The sequence below is a fragment of the Pinus tabuliformis genome, chromosome 4_1 (genome assembly GCF_031772625.1).
Source record: "Pinus tabuliformis cultivar Carrire ecotype Pingquan chromosome 4_1, CPIR1, whole genome shotgun sequence".
Taxonomy (NCBI): domain Eukaryota; kingdom Viridiplantae; phylum Streptophyta; class Pinopsida; order Pinales; family Pinaceae; genus Pinus; species Pinus tabuliformis.
Window position 1 is genome coordinate 922,934,726 of NC_142303.1, and position 24,930 is coordinate 922,959,655.

Consider the following 24,930-nt stretch of genomic DNA (forward strand, 5'->3'; position numbering starts at 1 on the left):
ATGGCTATGTGTGGTACTACATGATCCTTGACCCCATCAAGGATGATGCTCTTGGCCCTCTCCATTTCCTCCTCGTACTTGTCATTATCATTGGGGTCGACTGGGATAGCTATTACCTTCAAGGCGAAGTTGTTGACACGATTCTTGTCAAGTACGAATAAGATTCTGGCCTTCCAGACTGTGAAGTTCGACGCTCCGTCCAGTCTATCCTGGTCTCTTACTTCGTGTAGTGCCATGATTCTCCTCTACTTCCCTCCTAGAAGTTCTCTGTTCGACTCCTCTGAGTCTCTTCTTCCCGTCTGGAAGTTCTCTTCTGGACTCCTTCTGAGTCCTAATTTTTCTCCTGGAAATCCTTCTACCGCTATTGACATGCCCCCTACTCTGATCGTCTTGTGCAATCGCACCACTAATTCGGGTTGCTCGGCTAGAAACCCTCAGTAGCAACTCCTCTGGCCTTGCTTTGTTAGGTACTGTTTTGACTATAGTGCCTCACTAGCTCCACTCTACAATATTCTCACAACCTTCTAAACCCCGGCAACCTAAAGGTGAGAGCTCCTAGGCCCTGCGCAATCCCGGCACCAGCAACCCGTTCTCCTCAGGCAACTGCGTCAGCTTTTCCAGTTACTGCATGGCTCTGCGTGAGGCTCCCTTTGCCTCCTTAGCTTTTGCGCTACCTCTTCTTGGCTCACCCTTGATGACACAGGCACTGCGTCACCCTTCCCTTGTTGCTGCTCTGCTAGAAACAACTTCTATCACCTTGGGACAACTGTTTTTTGCTGTTATTGCTCCGCTCGGCTGATGTCCTTAGTCCTCTTGTGATCTGCAATCATGCTTTGATACCATGTTGAAGTTTCTAAGTTTACTTAGCTAGAAACCCTACGTGCACTTTATCTGATTTATTCCTACCTACTTTTTATTTTACTTAACAAGTTATTTACAATGTAAATAATGAAGATAAACACTAGTGCATGCTCAACATATTACAGATCAACAACTAAAAGAAACAGAAACAAACACATCATATGACACCATTATTTTTGGACTAATGTCCCCAGAAAAACCCAATGTGGGAAAACCGGTGCAACTATTTGAGGGTTTTTTTATTAAGCAATATCAGAGTACAATCTGGTTGCTGAAACTGGCCTACCTAATAGAGAATTTCCTTGGCAATAATACCTCTTAGTTTCTGACAAATCTTCTAGCTGAAACCCCGAATAATCCTTCCGGCAGCTACTCATCACAAATCTGCGCTAGAAACCCCAGCGTCAGCCTCTCTGAACCGCGTTAGCTCTCTCTGCCCAGCGCTGGCCCTGTGTCACCCCGGATGGGTCTGTGTCAGCCCAGGGAGGCCCTGCGTCAGCCCTCTGGCCCTCTGCGTCAACAACGCTGGCCTCTCTGAGGCTTTGCGCAGCTCCCGGCAGCCTCTGCGGGGCCCTGCGTGAGCCCTGGTTGGCTTTGCGTCACTTTCCTTGGCTGCTGCGCTGCTCTCCCGGCACTATCTCTGCCTCTCAGTATCTATGTACTCAAATGCCCCTCAGCTGCATCTCCCGATCACTAATTCTATCTCTCTTAGAAAACCCTGCTCTAGAGAATAGAATCACTGATCACTCTGGTGTATTCTCCAAGTGACCCTCAAGCCTCCTCTTATACTTTTTTTGTTGACATATCAACGGTCGAGATTAAGTCCCTAATCAATGGCTAAGATTAGATCTGGCTTGATCCATGTCTTTTGGACCATTCTAACACAGTTTTATATTAATCCGCATTAATATTTTATTTTCCCTAAGTTTAGACTTAGGGACTCCATTAAAAATATTAATTATTTTAATATCTCCTAAACTGTTTAGAATCTGCCCAAACCCTTTCTGGGTATTGAGGATCTCATGTGCCCCAACCTCTCCACCAAATTTCGTGGCTAGAGCACATCCGATGCTACCCCAAATCAATATTTGGGAAATTGGGAGATCATTATTTTTGGCCAAGATGACCTTATTGGTTAGTTTGCATGGGATATGGAAAACTATTATGGGAGATGGCTGATTTTACAATTTTATTTATGGAGGTGGCCTTGTTTATCTTGAGATAAGTTGACACTTAATGTTTATTAATGGAGTTCAAGAGGATTGCATGACCTTAGTTTATTTTTCGAGGGGTCGACGCCCTTCTTGCTATTTGTTTAGTAAGCATTTCAGCCATATTTATGCCTATTGTCTAGTATTTGCAGCAGTTTTTCTCTTTTAAAAGAGCCACGAAACAGTTGTCAGATTTTGCGTGAGTTGGGGAGCAAATGGCATTATTTGGTTTAGAGCTATTTCAATGAGCAGCCATCTGTCTTTTCTTCCACGTATTATTTCTCTCGTTGCTACCTATACTCTATGCAGTGCTGACTATGCAACTAGTCTTATCTTTTGTTTCCATGATTCAAACAATCTTTTGACAAATGAGATATCATTGTAGTGGGGGGTGCGGGGGGGAAATTTTTGGTTCAAATAGAAGATGATCTTCTTCGCAATTTGCCAATGATCCAGCAGTGGTTCAAGAACAATTTGATGAGATACTGCTTGCATCATATTCAGAGTTCCATGAAGATAAAGCTGAAGAGCTGAGTTTACAAGTGGGTTTGTTGGTTCCTTCCAATGATGATAAAATTCAAAAGGAAGAGTAACAAATCAGTCATGCATAACTGATCAGCAGGAGACTTAACCTTGCATATTCCAGCGTTGGTTTCAGAATAGTCTGATGAGATACCATTGCAGCATGGGGATCAACTTTTGGTTCAACCAGAAGATAATCTTCCTTACAATTTGTCCATGATCCCACATTCAGATTGTGTCCTTCAAGGAGATCCTTTAATTGATTATGGCTTGGATATTAGGTCTACTCTTGATTTGGTTGTGCTGAGGACGATGGAAGTGTTTCAACTTTCTGGAGGTAGATTTGGAGTATTGTCTCTTCTACTTTCTTATCCATATTGGTGACTTGGGAGACTTCATCGTTGGTTGCATTGGAATGTTGATAATGTTTCATCTTTCCCGTTTTATAGATCACTTGGCTGCATGGTTACATTGGTCATTTGAGTATGCTGATTGATCATGGCAGCTTTGACAAAATTCCAGAAGAAGAGTTTTGGGTCTAGTAAAGCAAGAAAGGGTTTCTAGAAAAAACAAAGGTGAAAATTTTGGGTTTCTGTGGGTAGTTGTTTCCTTTTAATTGCTGTTATTTTGCAAAGTTTCCCTGTTTTTTCTGCTGTTTTATTTTCAGATGTCAGTTTTGTTTCTTTTGGTCATAGGCACTCTTGTAGATTGACTTACTTTGCTGATTTTCCTTCATTTCTGTTGCTGTCCTGTCCTACTTTGTAGTGCTGTTGTTTATCTCTACTTGATGTTAGCACATGGATTAGTTTCACGCATAATAAGTCCCTCAAACATCAGCAGGTTTCCCACTCCCTTTTGTGTCATTCAATTTCAGTATAAATTTTGTTATTTGTTGAAGTCAAACCTGTTGATTTCTGGTAGCATTGGATGTGCTCTAAGTCTCATAATTTGTAGGGAGGTTTGGACACATGTATACCAGAATACCCAGAAATCATTTTGGGAAATTCCACCCGGAGACAATTTTATTAAAATAATTAATTATTTTTAATGGGTGCCTAAGTCTAAACTTAGGAAATTAAAATAATTAAAAGGTATTAATCAAACTGAGAGTGAAACTTCTAGAAGAACACTGTAAGGACCAAACACAATTTAAACCATTAATTTCTATAAAATTTGCCAATTACAATCTAGGCATAATTCATTAATTTAATTCACATATTCATACCTGGTTTCCGAGTTTGACGTCATTTCCGTGGTGATGTAGCCCCAATTGCTCCCGATACCAAATGACTAAATCCTCCTAGCCAAGCTGAGCACAACCTTGGTACTTAGCTCCAAAATACTTCCCAATTGGAGTATTTTGGTCCCCCGTGCCCAAAAGCTTCAAGAATAATTGCTCAGTTCTCAAGTTTTGATTCAGATATCTAGCTCTAAATCGAATCTCCAGCTCTGATTCAGATCTCCCCTTCTCCTTTCAGTCTTTCTTTCCCAAAAAAACTTCTCTCCCTTGGTGTCTCTGCGTACTCGGGATAAATACCATCCCTAGGCGGTCACTGCCTTCTTCCACCGCCCTCATTAGATTTTATTTGACAGATTTAGCTTTACGTGTAATGGGAGGTGAGGATACGTGTTTATATCTTTGATATGTTTGACATGTTTAAACTTTAATAACTTTAACTTTTATAAAATTTAATTATAATAATAAAAATCAATAGTTATATATATATATCAATTTTTTGTTATATTAATTTAAAAACTTTAACTTATAAATATATAGTTTTATACATATATATTAGCAATACTTGCCTTGTAACTTTATAATGATTAATAGTTGCATTAGAAGGATTGGAATTGTAAATTTTATTTAACAACCTTACAAGTATGAAACATTTAATATGTATATTTTGAGTGTTGGATTTTAGGTAATATCTCTCTTCTCAATAATTTAGGTGTTTAGCCCATTTTCATTCATTTAAACATTTTTCCTAATTATCTAATAAGTATACTAGTGCAAGGCATGCGATGTGTGCATATGTAGCTATCATATGCATACATCGTATGCACGCTAATGCTCTTTTGCTTATATATCGGAATGGGTCATTACATACTTCCTTCCTTCAGAAATTTCGTCCCGAAGTTGGGTTTTATATAATATATTAGTGATTTCTTTAGTGATTAGTCTGATCATGTAAGGATTGCATTTCAAGGTTGAATTTTTGTTTGAACATTTAAAATTTTATAAACTTGATAGTCATTCCCTGCCCCAACTGTGCTCTCAAGCTATTGTATAATCATCTTATCCTTCTTAATCCTTCTGCTCCCTTCATATCCGTCCTCTACTGGAGCATGCCATGCCGTCAACTATACTGATTTAACCATTCATAGGCTCTTAAGGGTGTCAACGTCGATTATATCAACTTGATTGCCTAGTAGACATCTGGCAGTCATCATCACACTTCATGGGCAACGTGATTCACACAGTCCTTCCATGACTCCAATTTTTGGAGGGTAAAAATTGGCAATACCTCCACCCCTCCTAGTAGAACCAGGGTCAACATCCTATCATGGAATCTTATTGAGTTTCAATTATTCTTGAAGCTTTTGTCATCACGTAGTCATTTGGTAACAATGCTATCTGCAATGAAAACACTTGTCCATACATCATAACATATGCATCAATATATTCAAAACAATTCGTATTTAAATAATAGTTTTTGTATAATGCATACATGTTTTTATCTATGGTATAACATACTTGGTCTTATCCAGCTCATGTATTTAGCTTTCATATTAAAATGTAATCATTCTTTTGTTTCTATCTCATCAATCATATCGGTATGCAGAAATGAAATAAAATTATAGCTCTCTCATCCATAACATAATCCATAATTTTGATTTCATCGCAAAGTTAATCAAATATTAAACTTCATATTCGTATCCACGTACTAGTAGAATTAAGTAAATAACATATATCTTGTTCTTGTGACATAAAATTCATTTTTACATGTGATCACCATCAAAGAGTTTTAAGTATATGATTTAAAGTAAATATATACAAAATATGGGTTTAAATTCTTCAAAATTGACACAAGTTGGGGTATCTTTGACATCATCTCCGTATCTTCCCTAGTAGCTAATCCAGGGCTATACTTGTCCCATTGGACCTTAACTTGGTCTACCAGACGGTTCTCGAGCTGTCAAACCCTACGTTCCAGTATACGTAATGGTTCGATCGAAATGGTTCCCTCGTCCAATACCTGCAATTCCTTCCATTGAAGGTTATGAGATTTGTCAGTAATGTCTTAATACAAATACATGAAATACATTATGAATTTTATGCAAGTCGGATGGTAGTGCAAGACGATAGGCGACGGATCCAACTTTTCAAGAACTTTGAATGGTCCAATAAATCGGGGTGACAACTTTGTCCCTTTTCCGAATCTAATAGTGCTTTTGTTTGGTTTGATGTGGACAAAAACATGATCTCCTACTTCATAATTCTTATCTGTCCCTCTCGAGCTAAATCAAATTGCTTCTCTGAAGCAACTGCACATTCCTTTGCGCAACCTCACTGGGAATAAATCGGTCCCTTGTTGCTGCCTCTCCGGATCTGGAAAAAATTCCTCCAGATCGCTGTCTCTGCTTCCTCACTGAAGCTCGAACTCTCCGACAACTGAGTATTGCTACACTGGAAAATCGAATTCTCCAAGTGACTTTGGTGTATCTTCTCCAAGTGCCCATCGAGTTCCTCTTATAACCCACTGTTGGAGCACCAATGACCAAGATTAAAACTTAATCAATGGCTAAGATCATCTTGGAGTCGATCCGTGTGAGTTTCTAGATGATTTGCACCTTGAATTAATTAATTCTGATTAATTAACCATATTATCTAAGTTTAGACTTATGAAATATTTAAAAAATTGGTTAATAATCTAATTAAGCCATTTCTAGGTGGAATTTCTGGGTTCTGGAGATCACATGTATTCTAGCCTCTCAACCAAATTTCGTGGTTAGAACACATTCAATGCTATAGAAACTAACACTCCCTCTTAGCGAGCACTGTGTTCTCCCTCTAGTGCTACACATTTTGCCACAACACTCTGTCTCTGTATCACCTCTGTCATGCTATTTATGTCTGACTATTGTTGCCCACCAACTACTGCGCAACTCTGATGCTGCATCTGTGTTGCCGCTGACACTGCCATACTGCTGCCATCTCTACATTTGTACTGCAACTCCCTCTCATCTATTGCTGTTGCAACTGCAACTGAAAAGCATCCAAAATATTGAATCAACTGTGTTCAGTATGATGCATCTGCCTCTCGAGTCTCTGACATCTAAATTGTCACTGAAGATTCTGCGTTGCTGCTGGCTCTGCCATTGTGCCACCTGCTCTACTGCCAACACTGCACTGCGCTCCTCAGTATCTGACTGCTACTAGTCTGCAACTGTCACTCTGGTACTGATTGCATCAACTGCGACTGATCCATCTTGCTACTGAATACTGTGGGCCCCGTAGCAAGGCACTGATCCATTTGGTAGACCGCTCAAGGACCTTGCCCAATCTCTCTAGCTCTCTAGGGCTACAACGCCAAGTCATGCCACCTCACTCCTGGTAGCATGGCTGCCATTATCGTTAAGTCTTCCTCTAACTTGGAGGACAACCTATCTATCTCAGCATGTGCTTCTGCCTGGTCCTGCTTCTCCTACTTGTCCTTCTTTCTGAGAGGACACTGGGTACTGTGGTGGTCAAACTCGCCATACCTGAAGCACTTGACCTTTGATAGGTCCTTCTTCTTCTTTCTCTGCTCCCCCCGCCCCTAACTGGGACCCTTGATGCGAGGGCTATTGATTTCTGTAGCATCGGATGTGCTCTAGCCTCGAGATTTTGCAGAAAGGCTAAGACACATGCATTCTCCCAGACCCAAAAATCGTTTGTGAAAATTTCACCTAGAGATGGTTTAATTAAAATAATTAATCATTTTTAATGTATTCCTAAATCTAAACTTAGGAAATGTGATTAATTAAAGGGTATTAATTAAATCTGGTGTGAATCTTCTAGATAAAGACGAGGATCAACTCCCAGTTAATCTCAGCCCTTGATTATGATTTAATCTTGGCCGTTGGTGCTCCAACGGGAGATCATAAGAAGGAGCTTGATGGCACTTGGAGAACACACTGAGATAGTGAGATCTAGAGATCAAATTCTCAAGAGTAGCAATGCTAAGTTGCCGGCGAGAGATCAAGTGATCTTCTTGCAGTGAGGGGTAGGGATAGTAGATTGGAGGAGATTTTTCCAGTTCCAGTGAGTGCAAGGAAGAGAAGGCATCAAGAGGTTTAGAGAGGCAGCGCAATGCCACCCACAGGCAATGTAGTGCTTAAGAGGAGTCCACAATTTTGCTGAGGAGTAGTCAAGATCTAGTGCCAAAAGCCGGGGTGTGAGTCCAGAGGGCAAGAGGGTCGAGTTTCCAGTTGGTATAAGGTCAAAAGGAGGAGGTGATGCAGTCCCTTGAGCTGTGACTGCATGAGCCCACGCAAAGATAACATAGTGCAGCTCATCCAGAGCCCAGGTCAGTGTTGGATCTCCAATGATAGTGTGAGATTTTTTCTCACTACCTCTTTGCCAATTTATTCTCTGTATCGGATAGCCAGTTTTGACATCCAATGATTTCTACTTAGAAAACTACTGCTTAATGTTGAAATTTCTAAGTCTAACTCGTTAGAAATTTTCTTGCACTATCTGGTTTATTTTGCCTACTTGTTTAATTACTGAACAAGTTATTTAACCATATAAATATTGAAATAAACACAATGCAGTCTCAACCATCTACAAATCATCAATTGAAAGAAATAGACAAACACACAAGTGACACTGTTATTTTTGGACAATCGTCTCCGAAAAAACCCAACTTGGGAAAATCGGTGTAGCAGTTCTGAGGGTTTTATTATTAAGCAGTTTTTCTTGAGTACAACTGGGTGCCAAACTGGCTCACCCAACAGAGAAATTAATCTGGCAATAATACCTCTCTTCAGAAGCAGATATTTTGAAAGTCTGCTCCACGAAACTCTCTCCAGCGCCTCTCTAAGGCATAATGTCAGCCCTCTTGGCCTCTGTGCAGCCTAGAACCCTCTGTGTCGGCCTCCTGATGCACTATGCAACCTCTTTGGACCTCTGCGTCACCCACGCAGGCCCTCTGGCCCTCTGCGTAGTCACTTTGACCCTTTGCATGGCTCTTGCTGGCTCTGTGTCTACCTCTCTGCCTCTGCATTGGTCTTCCGACACTATCTCTGCCTCTCTGCTATGCACTCATTGCCCCTCGCTGAATTCTGATCACTGGTTCGATTTCTCTCAGCAAACCCTGCTCCAGAAAATCGAACTAACTGATCAACTTTGGTGTATCTCCAACTGACCCTCAAGCCTCCTCTTATACTTTTTCTGTTGAGTCTTCAACGGTCGATATTAAATCTCTAATCAATGACTAAGATTAGATTTGGCTTGATCCATGTCATTTAGAACCTTCTAACCCAGTTTTATATTAATACCCATTAATATTTTTATTTTGCTAAGTTTAGACTTAGGAACCCATTAAAAATATTAATTATTTTAGTATCTCTCTCACTGAGTAGAATTTCCCCAAACCATTTTTGGGTCTTGGAGATCTCATGTGCTTTAACCTCTCCACCAATTTTCATGGCTAGAGCACATCCAATGCTACCCCAAATCAACACTCCTTCTTAGCGAGGAATGTGCTCTAGTAATGCTCCACCACTGAACATCACTCTGATCATTTGACACGGTACCTGTGCTGATGTTTGGCCTTGCTGCCCAACATCCTCTACCCTGCTGCATCCTGTACTGCCGTCCATGGCTCTACCACTGCCACTGCTACATTTGTACGACAACTCCCTCTGCATTCGTGCTGTTGCTGGTCCTTTCTCCCAACATTGCATCTACACTGCAGCCCCTCTCATCATGCTGCATCGTGATGCCTATAGCACTACCACTGCTACTGCTACACTGCAACTCAGTTACTGAGATAATGGTAACTGATCTACCCAACTACTGACATCCTTGTCAGGCTAGAAACCCTCTTGATGCTGAAGCTCTCTCTACTGCTGTCCTCTGCTCCCTCTGTTGCCTCTGCGCTGCTGCAACAACTTTGTGCCTCTCGCACTGCTGCAAGCACCTGTGTGCCTTCTTGCATTGCTGCAATCTCCTTTGTGCCTCTTGCACTGCTGCAACCCCCACTGCGCTGCTACAAATCCCTGCATTCTAACACTCTCTGCTTCTTCATCTGCATCTGCTTCTACGAACATCCGCCATACTGCTACTGTCTCTTGGGGCTCCTATAGCTGGATATCATCCAAGAGTTTGGGTGCCTCAAGGATCCTGCCCCTCATCTTCTGTAGTCTTCTTGACTATAGCTTGATGTCATGCCACCTCCTCTCTAGAGGTACATGAGCACTCATGGCACAATCGTCATCAGTCTCGACCTCTTTCTCCACCATTTCAGCTCCTCTTTTGGACTCCCTCTGAGTCTCGAATTCCCTCCTGGAAGTTCTCTCCTTGACTCCCTTTGAGTCTCGATTTCCCTGCTGGAAATCCTCCTGCTAGCAATCGAATCGCACCTCTCTGATCCCCTTTGATCCTGCAACACTAATCTGGATTTCTTGGCTAGAAATCTGCCTAGGTAGCGACTCCCTCTACCTAGGTTCTGTCCCATTAGGCATTGTTCTGCCTCGATAACAACAACACCCCACCAGCTTCACTCTCCACAATTTGCCCACAGCTTCCTATGCCCCAACAACTGAAGAAATTGAGCCTCTCGACTCTGTGCAATCCCGACAATGGCTAAATCGCTCTTCAGGCCAACTGTCACTCCTACTTGGATGAGCAGGATGACGTGGCTCTTCGTGAGCCTCTTTTTCCTTCCTTTGCTTTTGCGCTGGCCTCTCTCTAGCTCGAAATGATGACGCAGGCCTTCTGCGTCACTCCTCTGCTGCTTTCTGCCTAGGAACAACTTTTGTCTCTCGGGACAGCTGTTTCTACTGCAAATTCTCTGATTCAGTTGGTGCCTTCAGCTCTCCTGTGATCTGCAATGCTCTGATACCATGTTGAAATTTCTAAGTCTAACCCATTATAAATTTTCCTGCACTATCTGGTTTATTTTGCCTACTTGTTTAATTACTGAACAAGTTATTTAACCATATAAATATTGAAATAAACACAATGCAATCTCAACCATCTACAGATCATCAACTGAAAGAAATAGATAAACACACAAGTGACACCATTATTTTTGGACAATCGTCCCCGTAAAAACCCAACTTGGGAAAACCGGTGCAACGGTTCTGAGGGTTTTATTATTAAGAAGCTTTTATTCAGTGCAATTGGGTGCCAAATTGGCTCACCCGACAGACAAATTAATTTGGTAGTAATACCTCTCTTCGGAAGCAGATATTTTGAAAATCTCCTCCACAAAACTCTCTCCAGTGCCTCTCTGAGGCACAGCGTCAGCCCTCCTGGCCTCTGCGTCAGCTTAGAACCCTCTGCATCAACCTCTTGATGCACTGCGCAGCCTCTCTGGCCCTCTGCGGTACCCACGCAGGCCCTCTGCGTAGTCACTCTAACCCTTTGTGTGGCTCCTGCTGGCTCTGCGTCTGCCTCTCTGCCTCCGCGCTGGTCTTCTGACACTATCCTTGCCTCTGCGCTGGTCTTCCGCCACTATCTCTGCCTCTCTGCTATGCACTCACTGCCCCTCGCTACAACTCTGATCATTGGTTCGATTTCTCTCAGTAAACCTCGCTCCAGAAAATTGAACTGACTGATCAACTTTGGTGTATCTCCAACAGACCCTCAAGCCTCCTCTTATACGTTTTTTGCTGAGTTTTTAAATGCTGAGATTAAATCTCTAATCAACAACTAAGATTAGATTTGGCTTGATCCATGTCTCTTAGAACATTCTAACCCAGTTTTATATTAATACCCATTAATATTTTTATTTTCCTAAGTTTAGACTTAAGAACCTATTAAAAATATTAATTATTTTAATATCTCTCTCACCAGGTAGAATATCCCCAAACCATTTCTGGGTCTTGGAGATCTTATGTGCTTTAGCTTCTCCACCAATCTTCATGGCTAGAGCACATCCAATGCTACCCCAAATCAACACTTCATAATTAAAAACCTCCGCTGCTACAACGGTTTTCCCACTTTGGGTTTTTTTGGGGACGTTTGTCCAAAAACAACGGTGTAATTGTGTGTTTTTTTTCTTTCCTGTGTAGTATTTTATGTTATGAAGGGTGCAGTAGATTTTATTTTGATTTTTACTGTGTAACACTGTAACTAACTTGATTAAGAAATTAACAAGTAGGAGAAATTTAATCAGTTGCTGCAGTAGGGATTCAGGTTTTTGAATTTTCACAAGGGCCACATTCTCTTCCTCCTTCACTACCTTCGGTCCACTGCTACTGCTGCCATTGATGGAGCTCTTTAACAGAGCTCGCCTGAAATCGTTCTGCTGCAAATTGGCCCACATCCTGTCCCAATCTTGTAGCTTGTCTCTGCCCAATATACTTCGGACAAAAACTTGTCACTCATCAGAGACACTGTTTAGTGCCAATCTCACTAGCTATGTTGGTTGAGTTGTTTCCCCAACAACTTCAAGATGATATCGAATCTCCTAAATTCTGGTGAGGAAGGGATCTATGCCTTCCCTCTTTTGCATCCTAATGCATCTCAGCTTTTCTTCTACGAACATCTTCTGCTGCTCGGAAGTGCCTTGATCTAGTGTGGAGAGAGCAACATCCCGCATCTCTTTGACGGTATCCTTGCCAACTATGTGTGAGACAATATGGTCTTGGACTCCATCCAAGATCAACGACTTCACCCACGCCATCTCCTTTTTGTATTCCTTCAACTGATCCACATCCTAAGGAACTGCCACAACATTGCCTATGTAGAGCTTCAGGCCATATTCATCCAACAAGGACATCCTGGCCTTCTAGATGACATAATTGGAGGAGCCATTCAACCTATCCTGATCTCTAAGTCCTGCTGTGGCCATCTCAAAAACTGTTGAAAACTCCCTCTTTCCCTCTACTTGGCAACTGTTTTGCTACTCGCACTCCCTTCTGGAATGCACAGACTTGTTGGCTGCTACTGCCATTCTGCCTGGAAAAATCAAACTTCCAAGACTAGAAGTTCCATGAAAGAAATTTCCCCTCTGCTATGCGCTTTTCTCTTCCACCCGATGCTGATTCTGCTATTGCAAACTGCAACAAAACCCTTTGTGTACAACCACAAATTTTCTTAGCAAAAATCTACGCTGTAACTGCTCCCTTTGTCTGCCGGAATCACTCTCTTGGGAAATTTGACTTTTCTACCAACCTGTAACTGAAAATCGAACCCTTGGCCCAGCAACTCGGCTTGCCTGTCAAGGAACTGCGTTGCCTCAAGAATTTCGACCTGCTGCCCCTTCTGAGCAACAAAATTCTTTCTTCGGCTTCTAAGCTTCTGGGCTGATCACTCACGCTCTGATACCATGTAAAAAAATTAAAACTTGAAATCCTATTGCAACAAGAAGAATTTATTTTTCTAATTGTTAATTATTTTAACAATTTATCTGTTACGACAAATATCAAATAAATCACAATGCAACCTTCACAAATAAAATTATGCGGAAAATAAATAGTGCTGAAATCTGAGAAAATACTAGCGCACACGCAAAAATAAAAATGACACCTTTATTTTTGGACAAAAGTCCCCGAAAAAGCCCAACTTGGAAAAACCGATGCAAGAGTGAGCGTTTTTATTATTATGCAGTAGTGAAATACGAGTACAATCTATGGATGCCCAACTGGCAATCCAAACAACAAGAAAATCAAGGCAAAATTATTTGAGGGAATTACCCTTCTTCCACAAGCAATACCGACACAACTTCTCTTCAGAAACTCGTCCTCTTGGACCCTCTGCGCTACTCTGCGCAGGCCCTATGACGTCTAGCTTGTGAACTGTCTCTGATGAAGTCATTCTGCCTATCTGCTGAGGAAATTGCTTCTCTGACACTCTGGACCTCTACCTGGTCTCTGGAACTGAAAATTAATTTCTCTCCAGCTAAATCGAATTGCTTCTTTGAAGCAACTGTGTAGTCCTCTGCACTGCCTCACTGGGAATAACTTGGCATTTTGCTGCTGCCTCTCCGGATCTAGAGTAACTTCCTCCGGATCACTGTCTTTGCTTCCTCACTGAAACTCGAACTCTTCGGCAACTGATCGCTGCTACATTGGAAAATCGAATTCTCCAAGTGACTGGTGTATCTTCTCCAAGTACCCATCGACTTCCTCTTATAATCTACTGTTGGAGCACCAACGACCAAGATTAAAAATTAATCAATGGCTAGATTAATCTTGGAGTCGATCAATGTAAGTTTCTAGATGATTTGCACCTTGACTTAATTAATTTTGACTAATTAACCATATTCCCTAGGTTTAGACTTGGGAAATATTTAAAAAACTGGTTAATAGTCTAATTAAGTCATTTCTAGCTGGAATTTCAAGAAACGATTTCTGGGTTTTGGAGATCTCATTTATTCTAGTCTCTCCACCACATTTCGTGGTTAGAACACATCTGATGCTACAAAAACTAATAATGGATAGTGTTAGTGAGATGATAGGATGAGCCTTTAGTCACTGGGTGGTTTTGTCTCTCAGTTTTTGAATAGATTCATCTTTCTTATCCTAATCCTTTTTTACCAGGGGCTTAAATCAAGACTGTTGATCGGTCTTAGTCTCGGTCTTGGTGGCTAAACCTCCTGCTCCGTCATAATATGCCCAAAGGCCCAAAGCGCTATATGCAGCGCCCAAAGGCCTAAAGTATTAAACAACCGTAGGCTAATCACTCAACACATCAAAACTTTGCAAAACACAGCCACCTGCGCGTATCTTGATGCCTTGATGGATTGTTGGTTGACGACAATACTCCTGTCCCTTTGTTTGTCAACCTTGGAATGTCCTTCCTCTCCACCATTGGGGCGAGACGTGAATGTTCATGTCAGATGACAAAGACATTCCCATCTCTTGGCCTCTGTCTACCGTGGCCATGTTTGTTAGTTGCCATTGCCAAGACCTCCTCAGGGGAGATGACGTCACTCCACATCACCTGACTACCACGTGTTTCTCACCGAGTGGTGCCACGTGTCAGATGTATTTGGCCCACTAGGAAACTCGAAATCATCAAATCTGCATGCCACGTGTCTTTGTCTGGGATTGCCATGTCATCATTATTAATGTCCTCATGCCACATCATCTGCCATCTGTATTGTAAGCCATGTTTGTTAGCCAATAGGGTTGCACCATTTGTCATTTTGCGTCGTGCCACATCATTTTGCCACGTGATCAAACTGTATGGTGGGAAGAGGTTGGGTCTAGGTGTTTTTTCACTCCTTTGCTGTTTTCTGCTTAGGAACAACTTCTATCTCTCGGGACAACTGTGTCTGCTGCAAATTCTCTAATTTAGCTGGTGCCTTCAACTCTCCTGTGGTCTACAATGCTCTGATACCATGTTGAAATTTCTAAGTCTAACCCATTAGAAATTTTCCTGCACTATCTGGTTTATTTCGCCAACTTGTTTAATTTCTGAGCAAGTTATTTAACCATATAAATACTGAAATAAACACAATGCAGTCTCAACCATCTACAGATCATCAACTGAAAGAAATAGACAAACACACAAGTGACACTGTTATTTTTGGACAATCGTCCCTGTAAAAACCCAACTTGGGAAACCGGTGTAGTAGTTCTAAGGGTTTTATTATTAAGCAGCTTTTATTAAGTACAATTGGGTGCCAAATTGGCTCGCTTGACAGAGAAATTAATCTGGTATTAATACCTCTCTTCGGAAGCAGATATTTTGAAAGTCTGCTCTACGAAATTCTCTCTAGTGCCTCTCTGAGTCACAGCGTCAGCCCTCCTGGCCTCTGCGTCAGCTTAGAACTCTTTGTGTCAGCCTCTTGATGCACTGTGCAGCCTCTCTGACCCTCTGCGTCACCCACGCAGGCCCCCTGGCCCTCTGCGTAGTCACTTTGACCCTTTGTGTGGCTCCTAATGGCTTTGCGTCTGAGACTCTGACTCTCTACCTCTGCGCTGGTCTTCCGGCACTACCTCTTCCTCTGCGCTGGTCTTCCACCGCTATCTCTGCCTCTTTGCTATGCACTCACTGCCCCTCGCTACAACTCTGATCACTGGTTCGATTTCTATCAGTAAACCCCACTCCAAAAAATCGAACTGACTGATCAACTTTGGTGTATCTCCAACTGACCCTCAAGCCTCCTCTTATACTTTTTCTGCTGAGTCTTCAATGACCGAGATTAAATCTCTAATCAACGACTAAGATTAGATTTGGCTTGATCCATGTCATTTAGAACCTTCTAACCCAGTTTTATATTAATACCCATTAATATTTTTATTTTCCTAATTATTTTAATATCTTTCTCACTGGATAGAATTTCCCCAAACCATTTCTGGGTCCTGGAGATATCATGTGCTTTAGCCTTTCCACCAATTTTCATGGCTAGAGCACATCCGATGTTACCCCAAATCAACACTTAATAATTAAAACCCTTAGTTGTTACAATGGTTTTCCCACATTGGGTTTTTTCGGGGACGTTTGTCCAAAAACAATGGTGTAATTGTGTGTGTTTTTATTTCTTCCTATGCAGTATTTTATGTTATGAAGGCTGCAGTAGATTTTATTTTGATTTTTACTGTGTAACACTGTAAATAACTTGATTAAGAAATTAACAAGTAGGAGAAATTTAATCAGTTGCTGCAATAGGGATTCGGGTTTCTGAATTTTCACAAGGGCCAAATTCTCTCCTCCTTCACCACCTTCGGTCCATTGCTACTGTTGCCACTGATGGAGCTCTTTAACAGAGCTCGCTTGCAATCGTCCTGCTGCAAATTGACCCACATCTCGTCCCATTCTTGTAGCTTGTCTTTGCCCAATATACTTTGGACAAAAACTTGTCACTCATCAGAGACACTGTTCAGTGCCAATCTCACTAGCTATGTTGGTTGAGGTGTTGCTCCAACAACTGCAAGATGGTCACGAACCTCCTGAATCCTGGTGAGGAAGGGATCTATGCCTTCCCTCTTCTGCATCCTAATGCATCTCAACTTTTCTTCTAGGAACATCTTCTGCTGCTCAAAAGTGCCTTGATCTAGCGTGGAGAGAAGCAACATCCCACATCTCTTTGGCGATATCCTTGCCATCTATGTGTGAGACAATATGGTCTTGGACTCCATCCAAGATCAACGACTTCACCCGCGCCATCTCCTTTTTGTATTCCTTTAGTTGATCCACATCCTGAGGATCTGCCACAACACTGTCTATGTAGAGCTTCAGGCTATATTCATCCAACAAGAAGGACATCCTAGCCTTCTAGATGACATTGTTGGAGGAGCCATCCAACCTATCCTGATCCCTAAGTTCTGCTGTGACCATCTCAAAAGCTGTTGAAAACTCCCTCTTTCCCTCTACTTGGCTGCTATTTTGCTACTCGCACTCCCTTCTGGATTGCACAGATCTTCTCGCTGCTATTGCCAATTTGCCTAGAAAAATCAAACTTCCAAGACTAGAAGTTCCCTGAAAGATATTTCCCCTTTGCTATGTGCTTTTCTCTTCCACTCGATGCTGATTCTGCTACTGCAAATTGCAACAAAACCCTTTGCGTCCAACCAAAAATTTTCTTAGCAAAAATTTGAGCTGCAACTGCTCCCTCTGTATGCTGGAATCACTCTCTTGGGAAATTTGATTTTTCTACCAACCTGTAACTGAAAATCGAACCTTTGCCCCAACAACTCAGCTTGCCTGTCAAGGAACTGCGCTGCCTACAAGAATTTCGACTTGCTGCCCCTTCTGAGCAACAAAATTCTTTCTTCCGCTTCTAAGCTTCCTAGCTGATCACTCAGGCTTTGATACCATGTAAAAAATTTAAAACTAAAATCCTATTGCAACAACAGGAATTTATTTTTCTAATTGTTAATTATTTTAACAATTTATCTGTTACGACAAATATCAAATAAATCACACTGCAACCTTCACAAATAAAATTCAGCAGAAAATAAATAGCGCTGAAATCTGAGAAAATAATAGCGCACACACACAAAAATAAAAATGACACCGTTATTTTTGGACAAAAGTCCTTGGAAAAACCCAACTTGAGAAAACCGATGCAACAGTGAGCGTTTTTATTATTATGTAGTAGTGAAATACAAGTATAATCTATGGATGCCCAATTGGCAATCCAAACAACAAGAAAATCAAGGCAAAATTATCTGAGGGAATTACCCTTATTCCACAAGCAATCCCGACAAAACTTCTCTTCAAAAGCTCGTCCTCCTGGACCCTCTGCGTCAACCTCTGCGCTACTCTGCGCAGGCCCAGTGACGTCTAGCCTCTGAACTGCCTTTGATGAAGTCGTTTTGCCTGTCTCTGCTGAGGAAATTGCTTCTCCGACACTCTGGACCCTCTACTCGGTCTCTGGAACTGAAAACGAATTTCTCTCCAGCTAAATTGAATTGCTTCTTTGAAGCAACTGCTTAGTCCTTTGCACTGCCTCACTGGGAATAACTTGGCCTTTTGCTGCTGCCTGTCCGGACCTAGAATAATTTCCTCCGGATCACTGTCTCTGCTTCCTCACTGAAGCTTGAACTCTTCGGCAACTGACTGCTGCTACACTAGAAAATTGAATTTTCCAAGTGACTCTGGTGTACCTTCTCCAAGTGCCCATCGACTTCCTCTTCTAACCCACTGTTGGAGCACCAACGACCAAGATTAAAACTTAATCAATGGCTAGGATAATCTTGGAGTCAATCTGTGTGAGTTTCTAGATGATTTGCACCTTGACTTAATTAATTTTGACTAATTAAGCATATTCCCTAGGTTTAGACTTGGGAAATATTTAAAAAATTGGTTAATAGTCTAATTAAGTCATTTCTAGGTGGAATTTCAAGAAATGATTTCTGGGTTTTGGAGATCTCATGTATTCTAGCCTCTCCACCAAATTTAGTGGTTAGAACACATCTGACGCTACAAAAACTAACAGTGGGTAGTCTTAATGAGATGATAGGATGAGCCTTTAGTCACTTGGTGGTTTTGTCTCTCAGTTTTTGAATAGATTCATCTTTCTTATCCTAATCCTTTTTTACCAGGGGCTTAAATCAAGACTGTTGATCGGTCTTGGTCTCGGTCTTGGTGGCTAAACCTCCTGCTCTGTCTCAATATGACCAAAGGTCCAAAGTGCTGTATGTAGCACCCAAAGGCCTAAAGTATTAAACAACCCCTGACTAATCACTCAACACATCAAAACTTTGCAAAACACAGCCACCTGCGTGTATCCTGATGCCTTGATGGATTGTTGGTTGACAACAATATTCCTGTCCCTTTGTTTATCAACCGTGGAATGTCCTTCCTCTTCACCACTGGGGCGAGACGTGAATGTTCACGTCAGATGACAAAGACATTCCCATCTCTTGGCCTCTGTCTACCGTGGCCATGTTTGTTAATTGCCATTGCCAAGACCTCCTTAGGCGAGGTGACATCACTCCACATCACCTAACTACCACGTGTTGCTCACCGAGTGGTGCCATGTGTCGGATGTATTTGGCCCACTTGGAAACTCGAAAACATCAAATCTGCATGCCATGTGTCTTTGTCTGGGATTGCCATGTCATCACTATTAACGTCATCATGCCACATCATCTGCCATCTGTACTGTAAATCATGTCTGTCAGTCAATAGGGTTGCACCATTTGTCATTTTGCATTGTGCCACATCAGTTTGCCATGTGATCAAACTGTATGGTGGGAAGAGGTTGGGTCCAGGTGTTTTTCTGCTTTTTTTCTTTATAAAAATTTTATGGGGCGGGATGCCCAAATACACTAAAACACTGAAAAAGCCAACCTTTGGCCAGGTCCAGAGAAGTTCGGGAGTTCGGGTTCAGGACTCTTCTACACCTGCATCCTCGAATTGATGCAAACATCTGTACCCCTGAATAGAGTCAAGTCTGGTCTTAGTTTGTGCTGGGTCCCACACCAGCTCAGGGGCGCAGAGGTGCGGGGCATTTTGCTATGCACCTTTATAATTCCCCCTGAACTTGGAGAAATTTCTTTATTGAAGAAAATTGTTAACAAACACAACCCCTGACACAGATTTTGAGGTTTGTGGAACCTTGATGCCCAGAACCCTGCCAAAATTTAAACTTCAATATCTTTTGATCGCCTTGGACTTTCTCAAGCTTCCATATTCCGTTGGAGAGGTCTTTCTGAGGCCTATCCAACTGTGTACTTGCAAGGGCATCTAAGCTGTTTTTTTGAGACAAAAATTGCTCTAAAGATTGTGCTCCATTGTAGACCTTAATGATTAATGACAATATTGTTTGACAATCTAGCTGAAACCACCCATTCTTGACCTTAATCATTAATGACCATATTGTTTGATAATATACCTGAAACTGCCTGTGAGATCAATGATCTTAAACACCTTTGACATCAATGACAACACTTTATAACAATAACTTCGCTTTATCAGAATCTTCAGGTGCATTGAAACTTGAAATACAGATTATGTTATGACATCATCCTTTTCGTGTTAAGTTCAAAGTAGTGCTACTGCTAGAAAATAATCTTTGCTATTTCACATGGCAGTCCACTGCCTGCCAATTGACTCTTTTTAATGTATAGTGGGAATCTATTCAGTCTAGTTGTTCAAGGCCTAAACATAAAAGGGTCAGTATGATGACTATGCAAGTGCTCTAAGTTCTATTTTGATTACTGTTTCACTTATTATGTAGATCATCCTATGTTGCTATGGAAGCAATAGCGGAATGGAAGTCTGTGATTTAGGGTGAAGTGGGTATAACAATAATGTTTGAGAGTATGGCAAAAAATAATAGATTTTGCTCGGCAGCTTCTTAGGTTTCCTTGTGAAACTCAAAATTTTTTCCAGTTTTTTATGGGATCCCTCTATGTGATAAAGTTGTAAGTCCAATCATTGACATAGTAAAACTTCTTGAGTTTCTTGTGAACTGGACTTTGAAGGTCTGGATCTGTGGTGCCACTTAGTTTTGGTGCCGTCTTGAGTTTTTGTCCTCGCAAGTCTGTTCCCAAAGTTTCATACTTCAGCAGCCAGCTCAGCTATCATGAATTTTAGCTTTAACACAAAGTTGTGTCATGTATTTGGAGATTAACTGCTTTGTGTACATATGAAGACTAAGTTTTTAAATTGATGATTTGCAGTTAATCAAGGCACTAAGGAATAAGTTTCTAAGGTGTCTAAAGCAGAGTGAAATGTGGTACAGATTGTCAATGCCTTTGGCCCAATACAGTGGGTATTTCTTCTTTTGGACATACAAGTGGAGTTCTATCATACTAGCTGGAGGCTAGGCATTCTCAGGTATTGCATTTTATTAAAAATGTTGAGGTCACTGGTATATTTTCATTCAAAAGGAGGCTCCCTGCTAATGAAAAGTATACCTTATCCAAACGTTGGGGCATGCTAACAAATGTATATATTCATCCAAAGGTTCATGCCTATTAATGAAAATAATTTCTTTTGTTTTCATGGTTGGTTTTCTATTTGAAACTACGAATTTTCTTATCTAATAAGATTCTATCCAATCCTTGATTCAACTTTTCTGGTTAAAACAGGCTTGAGTTGGGTATGTGATAAATATTTTTGAAATTGTATTTTGCTTGTAACTGGGGCCAATAAACTACATGTATCTAATACTTCCACAAAGGTGGAGGCATGTGAATGAATTTACAGAGATTCATCTGTGCTTCAGCAAAATGGTTGACTTCAATGTACATGCAATACAAGTGACAGTCTAGTATTGTGCTAGTGTAGGAGTGAATTTATTCTCTGGAAGATTTTATGTTGTTAAGAATTGTGTGATACTAGTACTTGTTCATGTTTAATTGTGACACATATTGAATATTTATGTTGTTACTCTGAATGGGGTTATAGAAGTGATTGTGAACCTTTGTTGGAGTTTGTAAATCCTAGGTAAAGATCCATTATCCTTGGCCATGATCTTAAACGCCATCTAGATATATAGTTGTAAGATTGAATTGGGATATGAATTTTATAATAATCAAATGCTAATTTTAAGTCCCTAATTTCATATTGCTTCTGAAAAGTGTTTTTCTTGTTGATTATACTTGACTTTGGAACTAGTCATTGATTGACCAAGTTGATGTTAATGTGGTCTTTTTCGCTGTATAGACAAATAGCAAAACTGATATCCTTTAATAGAGCCATATCATATTTTCTTTAAGTGTAACGGAATCTGCCATTTTTTTCACCACTAAGCTTCATTTTGTTTTCATTGGAACACTTTTCAAAGGATACTATGATTGAGGAACTTATATATTCTTTATAATAAGTGGATGTATGAAGTGCAAAGGATCCACTTCTTCAAATTTGTAATTGGGTATCCAAACTCTGAAATATCCCTTATTTACCTTCTCTTAAGGAATTAATTCGCAACTGGGTATCAAAACTCTAAAATATCCCTTATTTGCTTTCCTCAAGGAATTAATTACCTCGAAACTTTTTAAATACCCTTATATCTTCCTTGATAATTACCTTAACTCCGTCACTTGAGACTTTGGCACATTTGAACTGTAACCACCTTAACTCTGTCACTTGAGACTTTGGCTCTTTTGAGCTGTAACCACCTTAACTCTGTCACTTGAGACTTTGGCACTTTTGAACTGTAACCACCACCACCACTTCTGCCACCCCTTCTTTTAAGGGAACTTAGGATTCATACCACCTTGGGTTTTGTAACATCTATATCTTTTCAATATATTAATATACTTTTTTTGCTCTTAATTTTAAAAATAGGTGTAACAGACTTTGTTAACGATGGGGTTTGAATGGCTACGTCCTATGCATGTTCATACCCACCACTTGCACAACAGTTCAACTTTCAACAATGAATAAGAGCTTGCATTACCATATGACAATTGTAGGTGGCTCTAATGGTTTTAGTAAACTTCCAACAATGAATAAGACCTTGCATGACTATATGACAATTGTAGGTCACTGTAATGGTTTTGGTATTTCAATTTGTGTGTGAATCAATTTTCACAACTTATTCTTTTCTTCACCCACGATGTGGTGATTTAATCTCAATTGGCACTTGTGCAAATATTATTGGGTAATTCCAATATTTCTAACTTGTCAAAGATAGTCTCAGTCACAGTGTTAGTCTTCTTAGCCTTCTTTTCCTTTTGAACTTTTCTATGCATCTCCCTAGGTTCATGTTCATTATTTTTCTTATCTGGACACTTAGAAACATAATGACCTACTTTACCACAATTGAAACACTTGAAGGGCAGTTTACCTTTATATTTACTTGATTCTCTCTTTAGCTTTCTGACAAACTTGGCCTCCTGTTCATCTGATTCACAACATTAGTCTTCATGATCTTAATTGGGCTTTTTGTTTGCTTTGGGCTGTAATGGTTTTAGTATTTCAATTTGTGTGTAAATCAATTGTCACAACTTATTCTTTTCTTCACCCATGATGTGGTGATTTAATCTCAACTAGCACTTGTGCAAATATTATTGGGTAATTCCTTGATAATTACCTTAACTCTGTTACTTAGAGACTTTGACACTTTATTTGAACTGTAACCACCACCGCTACCACTCCCCCCCCACCCTCCTTTTTAAGGGAACTTTGGATTCATACCACCTTGGGTTTTGTAACATCTATATCTTTTGATATATTAATATACTTTTTACACACTTAATTTAGAAAAGAGATGTAAAAGACTTTGTTAGTGATGGGGTTTGAATGATCACGTCCTATACATGCCCATACCCACCACTTGCATGACAGTTCAATTTTCAACAATGGATAAGAGCTTGCTTGACAATATAACAATTGTAGGTGGCTCTAATGGTTTTGGTGAACTTCCGACAATGAATAAAACCTTGCACGACTCCATGACAAGTGTAGGTCGCTGTAATGGTTTTAGTATTTCAATTTGTGTGAATCAATTGTCATAACTTATTCTTTTCTTCACTCATGATGTGATGATTTAATCTCAATTGGCACTTGTGCAAATATTATTGGGTAATTCCAATATATCTAACTTTTCAAAGATAGTCTCAGTTGCAGGGTTAGTCACAACAATAGTTTTCCAAATAGGTCTGGTACGTATTGTTAGTAATCTCTCTTGACTTAAATTCTTGCTGGCTTGATTTTATTATTGGTGATGCAATCACTTATGCCCACCGAGACCATAGTGAATAATCACTTGTATTTTAACTCGTAGTGCATATAAAAGAATGCCTTGCCACTACCACCACATGATACTTTTAAATTGTTTCATAAAATCTATGGCCAATAGTCTTTCAAACTTTTTTTTCTTATGCAGCTGTTCTACCGTTAGTTTTTGATGGTATCTAAATTATCTAGCTCCGATCTTTTTTGTTTTGTTTATTATTTAATTTTATTGTTTTCATATTAAGGGAAGTTGGAGATATTATTTGGAAGAAGGATCATTGTCAAGCTAATGAAAGTAATTGACCTGGCCAAAGGTCACATTCACATAAGCTTTAAAAAGAGTGCAGCCTAAGGTCAAGTTTAGAGAAGCTCTAAAAATGGTATTATCAAAAGTTGGAAGTGAACTTGGCTTTGCTACCAAATGAAATGAACAAATAGTTCATTTATTGAGGAATATTCAACATTAAAAGGACACTAGGTTGAAATTTAGATGATATCTCATAATGAATAACACAAATGTATAACTTGAGTGAGCCTAATGGTAAGAGCATGTGTTTCTTCCTTGGAGGTCACATGTTCAAAACTAGAGTGGGTAGAGTCTGTGTTGATTTATGGTAGCATCATATGTGCCCGAAGCCTTAAAATTGGCAGAGAGGCTTGGACACGTATATTCCACAATACTCAGAAATCATTTTGGGAAATTCCACTCGGAGACAGTTTTATTAAAATAATGAATTATTTTTAATGGGTGTCTAAATCTAAACTTAGGAATTTAAAATAATTAAAGGGTATTAATCAAACTATGGGTGAAACTTCTAGAAGAAGACGAGGATCAAGCCAAAATGATCTGAGCCATTGATTAGAATCTAATCTGGGTCGTTGGTTCTCAATTGAAGGATTACAAGAGGAGGCTTGATGGGCATTTGGAAAAGACATCAGTGAGAGATCAAAAGATCGAATTTCTTAGAGAAGACAACACAAAAATTGCTAGATAATCGATTGAGAAGATTTCTTGCTGTGAGGGGCAGGGATAGT

At 40.3% G+C, this 24,930-nt stretch overlaps 1 protein-coding gene across 7 annotated transcripts in view; it reads left to right on the plus strand.

Annotated features, from left to right (window-relative positions):
* The window catches only part of LOC149179173 (dual specificity protein phosphatase 1-like), a 232,150-nt gene extending 210,656 nt beyond the window's left edge, over positions 1-21,494 (plus strand). For 4 of the 7 annotated variants that reach the window (XM_089420550.1, XM_089420552.1, XM_089420549.1 and 1 more), the window contains one exon: positions 20,954-21,494. In XM_089420550.1, coding sequence (XP_089276676.1) covers positions 20,954-21,027 — 74 coding nt within the window. In that variant the 3' untranslated portion in view covers positions 21,028-21,494. Of the gene's footprint in view, positions 1-20,891 lie in introns of all 7 variants that reach the window. The other 3 variants (XM_089420547.1, XM_089420546.1, XM_089420551.1) reach the window with 2 other exon arrangements.
* Positions 21,495-24,930: the final 3,436 nt, after the last annotated feature.